At 48.9% G+C, this 10,284-nt stretch overlaps 1 protein-coding gene and 1 long non-coding RNA gene across 2 annotated transcripts; one reads left to right on the forward strand and one right to left on the reverse strand.

The window, feature by feature from the left end:
- Positions 1–417: 417 nt before the first annotated feature.
- KIAA0040 (KIAA0040 ortholog) lies at positions 418–3,939 on the forward strand. Its single transcript, XM_068199472.1, has one exon. It carries the CDS (start codon positions 609–611, stop codon positions 945–947), a length of 339 nt encoding a protein of 112 aa, XP_068055573.1. The 5' UTR covers positions 418–608; the 3' UTR covers positions 948–3,939.
- A 2,392-nt stretch (positions 3,940–6,331) lies between these two features.
- On the reverse strand, positions 6,332–9,556 carry LOC137479151 (uncharacterized). The gene is made up of 2 exons (XR_011001993.1): positions 9,246–9,556; positions 6,332–8,416 (listed from the first exon to the last, which is right to left on the reverse strand). It is a non-coding gene; the product is annotated as an uncharacterized lncRNA (long non-coding RNA).
- Between the last annotated feature and the right edge of the window lie 728 nt (positions 9,557–10,284).

Raw genomic sequence — 10,284 nt, forward strand, 5'->3', positions numbered from 1 at the left:
AAGATACCCTATCCCAGGGTTGGGAATAAAGAGGGACCTGTGACATGTGGCACCTGGCGCCTGTGGCAGTACTGTGTCTCCACAACGGTCACTGGCCCATATCAGGCAAAGCTTTTCCTGCAGACAATATTTCATCTGCTATGGAACAAGCCCTACAAAGGGCTAATAAGAGCTCCATGCTGTGATTGCTCAGCCAGGGCTGATGTGTAAATCTAAAGGGGCAGGATTTGTGCTTGGCTAAATTCCTTGGCAAGTAGGGATGCCCAAAGCCCTCCTCACCCATCCCCACAATCAAAAACAAATGCCAGGGGATAGGAGGCTGTGTTTCTCAGATGAAGACACCCAAAGGGACATAGCAGTCCATCCCCCATGGCTCCAGGCCCCTCCAAGGCAGGAGACATCTTACCCTGTTGAGGCTCAGGCTGTTCTGGCAGCTCCATGGAGAAAACTGCTGAGGGAGCAGGTACCCGATCCATGTGGTTTCTTGTCTCTGCAGGCATCATCCAAGGACTCTTGTGGAGCCCACTAGCTGCTTACAGGAGCTGAGCATATCTCAAGGTGCCTTTCAAGCAGAGGGAGCAGCACAGGCAGCCTGCTCAGGAGCTGACATGCAGCAGAAGATCAGCTCTTTCTTTAATTCCATCTTGGAGCTCGTCCGTACCAAGCATGAGGAAGGTGTCTTCAACACCGTCTGCCTGGCCGTGCTCTTGGGTCTACCCTTCGTTGTCCTGCTCGCCTTCATTTTCATCTGCTGCCACTGCTGCTTCTGCAGACGGAGGGGAGAAAGCTCAGGGAAAGGTGGCCCCAGCAGCAATGGGCAGCTCCATGCCGAGAGGAACAAGAAGAAGAAAAAGAAGAAGAAGAAGCAGCAGGATGAAGAGGACCTGTGGATCTCAGCTCAGCCCAAGCTGCTCTTGCTGGACAAGAGACCCTCCTTGCCCATCTAGCAGACAGGAGGGTGTTCAGGTCCTCTCCTCTGAGATGCCACCATTCCTTTCACCTGTGCACCCGGAGGGGCTAGGAGATACCAAAGCTGCTGCCACTTTATGGTGACTTTCGACAGAGGCTGACCCCAGCATGCCGAAGGGCCAACAGGAAGCAAGGCACAGTTTGTGCAAGCCTCTTCTCCCCCATCATGACAACATGTCCCAGGGCAGAGACCCCTGCAAAGGACAGGTGAGCACACAGGGGTGACCTGCCACCGGGTCCTACGTACCTCCGGCCACGAGCACAGTGCACACACGTGGGGCTGGCACACAGCGAAGGGGGTGCGAGGCTCTCCCTCTGCACTCACCTGCCAGCACACACGCTGTGGCACGGACAGGGGTGCACAGGACAACCTTCACCCCCAGACCAAGCCACCTGCACACTCCCCCTGCACAACACAGCTGTGAGTGGGGCAGGCCCAGACACACCTCGTTTGCTTGCCCTGCCATGGAGATGGCACAGCTTCACTGTCAAGGCTCTGTCCAAACCCAACTCGCTTTATAGACACAAAGCTGAGTTACCCCACAGCTCAAAGATGTGCCATCTACCAGGCCACCAAAGTCTCTACCAGCACCTGAAGCTAGATGCCCTCAGCCCAGCCTTAGAGACCTCAGACACCATCCTAAGGCAGCACAGCAGAAGGATGCCTTGCCACCTGGGCTAGAGGCAGGAAGGAGAGAGGAGGCTGCCAGACCAGCCCTTTTGCACCAGCACTTAAAAAACATCTTCCTCGAAAGACTGTTTTATACAAACTTGCCATTAAAGAGCCCACCATGCTACTGCAAGAGCAAGAAACACAACCTGAGGCTGTGTAAAAGCTTTGCTATGGGCATTAGAGTTATTTATTAAATGACTACTAAAGAAGAGCAGGACCAAAGGCCCTCTGGAGCAGGACCAGGGACATGGAAGCAGTATTGAAGCAGCAGACATGGTTTCCTGGCACGCTCAGCCGTCACCTCTCTCTGCAGCCCTTGTACCATGTGTCAGACACACACAGACCCATGAACAGGTGCTGCCCCAGCTGATACCAACTCTGTGTGCTGCACTGAATGTTTCTGTATGGCTGCCAGGCTGGCCAGCTCTGGGATTTTGAATGTGCTGTGGAAGCAAAGTAAATTCCATGTGCACAGTCATCCTTTACACAGGGACACATTATACAGCCAGACTATGCACCTCTCTCCATCCTCATGTTCCTTGGAAAGACTCTTCAGCTGGGCACAGCAGCTAACAGGACCACACACAGCTCTCATCCCTGCTTTGCTTCCCACCTGCCCCGCTCTGGCTTGTGTTCCCATCCTATGTCCCTTGAGCTGGGAGTCTGCTGTGCTCCCCACTCTCTGCCCCACCAGGCTCTGTCTCCCCCATCTCATTTTCCATTTAGGGAAATGGGAAAATGTGTGTGTGATGAGAAGCCTCATCACATCCGGGTTTTGCCCTGTCTGTACACTGGATGCCTTTCTTCCATTTTCTTCCAGTTCTTAGGCTGCTGGAGCAGACCAGAGCTGCCAGCCAGAGCCAGACATCTGGGGAACAAGCAGTCAAACCCACGTGGGCAAGCCTGGACAGAGCTGCTGGGCACAGCTGCTTCCAGCCCAGGCAAGGGTGATGCCATCTTCCCCTCATTTGGAGGACAAAGCCACCAGCTGGAAGCAGCTGCTTGTGCCACCCGGTCCCAGCACAGCCTGTTTTGTCCGATGCAGGCAGGGCTGTGATGGTCACATCATGTCACAGGGTTTGGCTGCATGTCACAAGGTTTTGTGCTGGGAACAGCCATGAGGCTGGGCTCCTCACACAGCCCTTTAAATTGATCCCATATGTGCCTTGTTTTCCAATTTGCTTTGTCACCGTTGAAATTAGTGACTCCCTTTTGCTCCAAAACAGGAAGCAACATATAATGGTATAAAAATTAGGATTTGCCACATGTCATGCTAGGAAATGCAGAAATAGCTCTGATCTCTGTCCCAAGCTCCCAGTCTAGTCAAGATCCTGAAGAACTAGCACTGCACTTGTGTTATTCCTTCTTCCTTCCCTCCTTTCCCCATCCAAGTACTTTTCTCAGCCCTCCTGCCTCCACACTCACCGGGTGGCCAAAGGAGCCCATGCAGATGCTGTGATCCAGAGGCAGGAGCAGCCCTGGAGGCAGGGTGGTGCTGCCTGGAGGCATAAAAAAAAAAAATCAGAGTAAAGGGAAGCACAATGGGAGGCCAGAGGCTCAGGCAAACAAGCAGAGGCACGGAGGCAGTGAGCACCATCAGAGTACAGCCTACCTGGTGTGAGGGTGCCAGGCTTTTCAGGGCTTCCTGCAGGAAGGCTTTTCTCCAGAAAGCATAGCAAGTAACTCTTCAGGTGAGGGCAACCAATTCCTACAAGAACCAGAGAACTGCCAGGAAATTGTGAGCTTTGGATCACACACATCTCCATATCCAGGCTCTGGGGAGTTCAGAGCTACATCTGAATTTCAAGGGCTCCCCAAAATCCTCATTCAAACCACCCTGGGCTGGGCAGGGAGGGACCAGGATACAGCCCTGCCCTGATCCATCCAACCAGTGGATGGTCTGAGCCTCCACACTCCCTAAAGCATGGGGCCAGCTTCCTTGGTGTCTGCTGTTTGAGCCAAACCATGCACTGAATTGGCTGCTTCTGGAGGAAAAAGCAAAAGAACAGCAAAAGCCTGAGGTGCACTAGAAGCTGTTATCCACCAGCTGGGCAGCTGGAACCCTGCAGCACCCACATTACCAAGGGAGCAGAGATGCACAGTACAGAAACACCACTGCACGGTCCCTGCTCTCCAGACACCCCAGCCCTGCCTCCCACAACTGCATTTCAGTATCAACCTTCAATTTTCCTGAACAAGTCCGTGCAACAGGGAACAACAACAAAACAAATCTTGTGCAATTTTTTTAAAACCAAAAATAAATTACTCTTAAACTGTAAACAAACACTGTATTTCGATCTCTTGGTCATGTGTTTATTTTCCTGGGGAAATCTTTCTTGTACCTGTGTCTTGGCTGTAGATAAGACACAGGGAAAGCTCAGCAGCAGAGCCCGTGCAGTCTCTGCCTGCAACCAGCTGTGCAGCTTAAGAGACCTTTTTTTAAAGAAACTTAATCAAGTTAATGGCCTTGCTTTGTTAATGAGCACAGCCAAGCTGCTCTACCCAAGGGCAAGAAGTAGTGGGAAGAACAAAAGGTTTGTGCTGTGGGAGGTGGGCTGCAGGTTTGTTTTTTCTTACAGAGGATCAGCAGCATGGACTAGTAAACCCCAGTTGGTTTGATCAGACAAGTATTTCATGGTGTCTGCAGCTTGCTGGGCAGAGCCTTTCCAAATCCTACACCATGGAGCTCTGCCTCCATGAAGGCAAAAAAATTAAAACCTGCTTCTCAGCCAGATGAGGCACCAAGCAGTCCCTTGCCCGCAAAGCTGGGGCTCCGGAAGAGGCTGGTGAAAGAGGAGTGCAGGAGCACAGATGAGCAGCTAGAAATGGCAGAAGTCCACTTCCTGGAGAAGAAGGGCTTGCTTCTCTCCAGATGTTAGAAAGTGGATTTAGGGCAAGGTGTTTTTGGGTAGCCTGGGCTGCAAGGGGAAAGGATAGTTCCAGGGTCCTAGGTTAGATAAATGCACTGGCTGAGATGAAGTTTGGCGTTCTGGAGCAGTCTAAAGATTGAAGGGAAGCAAAAATTCCCATTAAATCCCTCTATGATGAAAGAATTGGATCCTCACTGACCATTCCACTATTTATTCAGCCAACAAAGCATAGAGTAGTGACCAAAAGTAACTGCACGGCTTTCCAAGCAAGTGTCCAGTGCAGAAAGACACTTCAGGCTTCTCTCCAAAGAAGAGTCTTTGGGACACAGAAATGCAGTATCTTTGGGAAAGAGGCATCCTCTCCTTCCTCCTTCCTGGCTAAATACAGCAACATTTCTCTGGGGTCCCAAAACCAGCAGCTGTATCACAACAGGTGGGTCCTGGCTGGTAGGACCCAGCTACAGGACAATCCTCATCAACACAGCAATGCCAAAGCAGTGAGGGTCCTTCTGGGATTCAAATTCTGCCCCGAATGCATTGCAAATCAGTATATAAACTTTTAAGTGATCTCAGAGTGAGGCAGGGGTTTGAGAATGTATTGGCCTTCTAACATCACTGTTACAGGCCCACATATTACAGCAAAACAAGGGTAGTAAAGGGATATGACACTTATGGCACTATCCCAATCATCCTGAGCCTCAAAACCAGAACAGCCTGTCTCTCAAGACAAACAAACTGCATTATCTGAGCAGTCCCAGCCTCCCGGGCTGTAGCACAGGGTCTAGTTAACCCAAAAAGGTCCTGTCGCAGAGGCCAGCTGGATACCGGGAAGTCTCTCCTGTCTGAAGAGACAATGCCATCCTGTGGCTGTTCGAGAATACTGACTTTCTGCAGTGGTTTTCCAGCAGCTGTCACTGCCCTTCCTGGTGAGAGAGGAGCATTAGAAGTGACAGACAGACCCTCCTCAGAAACTGCAAATAAGGTGCCTCATTTGTCCTTAGTTCAAAAACAAAGCTTATACCACTTAAGAGAATATTGCCTGCTCCCAGGTGGGATTCAGCTTTAGGATGGGATTTTGTTTTGCTGCTGCACAGGAAAATGTCACAGGTAACAAGCACGCCTGCTGTTTTTGAGAGCATACACTTTCAGAGTGGCTATGAGACTAGTCCTCTTCTCCCTCTCAGCCACCTTCCTGATGACTTCACTGAGCCCTTTAACTGAATAACAAACTGAAATCTGGCCTTGCCTACAGACAAGTGGGCAACAGGGGGAAAACACTTCACTGTAAAGAGCCCTCATCGCTTTCCCTTGTCCTTCTCTCATGCACTTAGCAAAGAGCCTGCAAAACACTTCAAGTGCAATTTTCCTTTCTACCTTTCTACTCCTCTCACCATTAGTCTCCTCATTCCCCCAAACCAGGCTTTGGATAGCCTAACACAGCTCAGATGAGTCTCTGCTCACCTGCCCACCCAAGAGGCACAGCCCTGAAAGTACTATGAAGAATTTAGTCCTCACCTTTGAGAGACACCTCTCTGGCTGGCTCTCCTCAGCCAGGTCCTAGTAAGCACAGGTCAGTTAAGCACTTCACAAAGCAAGTCACAAAGAGAGCATAATCCCCATCCATGTTTTGGAGCAGACCCCAAAGACCTAATCTGTACAGTCCCACTCCAGACCTGGGTAATGCTTCCATTTCCCTCAAAATGCTTCAATAGGAAGAAAAACAATTCTACCAGGCAAAGCAAAGAAGACAGAAATATTTAAGACCACCTTTATTTCTTTATTTGCAATTTTTTTACTTTCTCCAAAGTCTGGGAAGGATTAAAATGTATTACTCAGCTTAGCAGTGCAATAGAAAAGGCCATTAAGACATGGGACAACCATGTCCCAGTGTGCTCAGACAAGGAAGCCTTTGAACAAGCAGCATTTGGTTAGCTCATACTTCTTCCCTGGCTGGAGCTGGCTGTCCAGAATTTTAATGTCTTCTCAGGGAAAAAAAAAATAAACCTCACCTTTATGGCTGTGAGTAAAAAAAAAAAAAAAAAAAAAAATGCAGTCAAATGTGAAACTGGGGCACACAGGATTAGTTTAACTCCAAGGGATGCTCATTTTAGAGGTGGATGAGTGGATGACAAGTGTTATCATTTCAGCATCACTACCTGCCACACTGCTGATGAAAAAGCAGAAGGCAGCAGATGGAACAGTCACACAGGGAATTTGGTTAATTGTCTGTAAGCAAGCAGTACAGAGAGGTAGATATAGAATGGTGAGCAGAGACTAGAGGAGAGTGGACCTTACATTCACCCTGTTCTGGGCCTCAACCTGGAGAGTGAACATCAATCTACTGCACATCTCCTTCGTATTTTCTCTGGGCTGGGAAAAACGACACAAGCAAAATAGCAAGATTTTAACGTGCAGAGATGTGATAGTGGAGGCTGAGGAACCCAGTCTACAGAACACAGATGGGTTAATGAGCCTTGCCAGCAGACTGGCAGCATTTCCCAAAACCCAGTTCTGCAGGAAGAACAGGGAATGTGCCCAAGTAACGAGAACTGCAGACCAAAACAGGGAGAGGTGATAGTCTCAGAAAACTTCACTCTGATGTAAATTAAGTAGCTATTATTTGTTAGTAGGTTTCAATTTGTTTTTGGAAGTCTGAAGTGGACGGCACCAGGGAAGGACAGAATTAAGAGAAGTCTGCAGCCCAGGTTTCAGAAAGAACAACATGTGTTAAGGCTTGTTTTACATAAAGTTCACAGAAGTTGCATGTATTGGATCAAGCAGGTCCTTGTCATGCTTAACCAACCAGAGCACCTACAAGCAGGATCCCCCACAAGCCCCCTCCCTCTCTGGAACATCACCTACCAGGAGTTCCAAAGGCTGGCAGCAGGTTGGCCTGCAGATCCAGATGTCCCTGGGTGCACATTGGTCAGCTATTGTCTCCTTTGCATTGGAGAAAGCTGTCTGAATCAAACTTTGTTAAGAAATACTGATTCATTCTCTTTGGGTATTGTTCTGCAGAGAGTTCCATTTAAGCCCTGATCTTTTTCCTCTTCTCTGATAAAGACTTCTTCCTCCTCCCCAGGACTGGCTCATTACTGGAAGACTGGGGAGAGATCTTCATCTCCATAAAAAAGATGGAGAATTCCTGTCCTTTCCATGACTCCCAGTTCACACCCTGGGAGAACACCAAGGAATTTCTCTTACTAAAGTGCCCAGACCAGGTGCTAGGAGTCTACTACTGCCCACCCCATTTAACCCTCCAATAAACAGAGACTTGAATGATAATCAGTCCTTCAGACACTCTTAATGTAGATCAAACCTCTGTCTAGCTTGGAACACAACAGGATTGAGCCACCTTCCATACCAAATTAAGCCTGTACAGTGAGATCTACACCCCAGGGCATGCACTAAAAACCAAGGGAAAGGCTACATCAGACAGTGAGCAAGCATTCCAGCGTGGTTCCTGGTGAGTGTTCCTTTAGGTGTTCCCCTCAGAGATCAGACAGCTCCGCCTCAAGCATCTCTGCCCACAAGAAGCAGGGAGCCATGAGCTCAGGTCCTCTGGATCCAGGGAGGAGAGAATAAGAGCTGTACGTTTTGTTATGGATCATTTTGCTTTCTAACGAAATGAATTGGAGGGCAATCCCTCCTTCTCCAAGGAAAGACAGGAAGGAAACACAGTTCGGTGTGTTTTCTGCAGGCTATGAAGAGATAATCAGCACACCAGCTCTGCTGCTCACCTCACAGTGATTGCTCTCCCCGTGCTTCCCATTGAGGTTGGCCAGATGGCAGTTCTTGTACTACCATGCACTGTGGTGTGTCAGGGCAGAGTTGCTGAGAGCCACATCATTGTCCCCTTCCCATGTTGTAAACTTCCAGCCATTGTGGTAGGTCCTTGCATCCCCTAAAAGAAGGGATCAAAGACACAGACAGTTAAATTACTACAGTTGCTCATCCTGAGGGCTTATCCCCCCTTCAGGTGGGACACAGCAGGCCTGGCAGGGGAAAAGCCTCAGCACAGGACAGGTGTGCACACAAATCTCTAAAGCACTGCTATTAGAGGGCATGTCCAAGGGGTGGATCCTCCCAGCTGAAGATACAAACCTCATGGCAAGAAGGTATTAAAGGATACATGGAAGACTATAGACACAACAGCAATAGTAGGGATTTACCAGTGGCAGAAGCCACCACTGCTGTTGAGCAAACTCCCATCTGAATAAAAGACACTTTTATTCCCTCTCAGCTGGGAAGCCCCAGAAGTTGCTGCCCCATCAGCACAGGGTACCTTGTAGAAACTTCCCAGCTTGCCTTTTCAGGCATTTCCCTGGGTCACAGAGCCCTCTCTTCCCATGAACAAACAACTCTTTCTCCTGTCTTCAGCATGAGACAGGCCCATGGGCACACTCTCCTCAGTCTCCCTAGGAAGACTTTGCTCCTCTAAGAGAACCACATCTGATCCATCCTGACCTAAGGAGCTCCCACTCTACTGGCAAGACAAATACACAGCAGGTGCCAGCATTTGCTTCCCTGTACAGAGACAGCACCAGTACCAGCCCTCCTCACCAGCACTGCCTCTAACTCCCCACTGACAGCCTGGATCTGTCCCTGCTTAAAGCAACCTGGAGGAACTCATAGACAGCACAGACAGACTCACTGGCTGTCCACAAATCCACACAAAGCTCGAAAGTGAGAAATAAAAGACAATCACTCTTTAAAGTAGGAAGCCTGTTCACCTTTGCAGTCTTAGACTCTCACCCCATGACCATTTTGGTTAAATCAGCTATTTCCTGCCTCCTCCTTCTCTGCTTGAGGCTTCATGACAATTTGCCAAGTTTATGCTGTCTTATCTCAGTTTCTGGCAAGAGACAGAAATATCAGAACAAACAACCTTAACCAGCACAAGACTGGGTGTACTGCAACATTATTTCTCCTAGAACATTTAAAGGCTCTTACTCCAAAAACTTTGTCCTATTTAATGCTGGATTCTCTGATCCACACACTGCAATTTCTGGCTGCATGTAAGCACTGGGGCAAATACTTAGTTGTACAAATTTTACAGTTTACTTCCTGCAAATCTGAGTATGATCTGAACATTTATACAAAACAAGCTTAGACAAGATCCACAAGGCATTTGGGTTTCTAAACTCCACCAAGATCAGAGGGGCTTGGCAGTAACACACAACAATTTATTTCAGTGGAGAAAATTGCTTATCACTGAAAGGTGAAAAAGCTAATGTTTTTCTTTCTCTGGTTGTTTAGGGAGATTGCTACCAGAGAACCTCAGACCCCACTGCTCCACATGCACACACACTCCCCACCTCAAGTCATCCATGATTCTGCCTTCAGATTCCTTTATGTCACTCAGCACCTCCTGTGTGGCCAGAGTTGAGGCACATGCTCACAGCACTAGCAATGAAAACATTGCATTAACTGTACATACACATAACCCCAGCCTGCTGGGCACATCAGCATGCACTACCCTCCCTAAGACATGCTACTCCATTTGGGAAGGAGCTGCAACACAGGAGTGCAGCAAAGAGAAAGGAGCCTCAACTAACATTTGTATCATGTCCATGTTATTACATTCATCAAAAAGCAGGAAAAGGAGCAGAGCCCCACTCAGTATCCCCCTGCCTCTGTCAGTGCTCATGTCACAGTACACCTGCAGCAGCCTGCTGCCATCCCTGTTCAGGTAAATGGTGTACATGCCACTGGAGACATCTCTACTCTGCTGCACCTGGCTGCAGTCTGTGGGATACAGGCAGAGGAAGC

This window comes from Anomalospiza imberbis, chromosome 9 (genome assembly GCF_031753505.1).
Source record: "Anomalospiza imberbis isolate Cuckoo-Finch-1a 21T00152 chromosome 9, ASM3175350v1, whole genome shotgun sequence".
NCBI lineage: Eukaryota > Metazoa > Chordata > Aves > Passeriformes > Viduidae > Anomalospiza > Anomalospiza imberbis.

Bases quoted from the DNA above. Each gene is read 5' to 3' on its own strand.
- KIAA0040 (XM_068199472.1), top strand. From the start codon at position 609: ATGCAGCAGAAGATCAGCTCTTTCTTTAATTCCATCTTGGAGCTCGTC.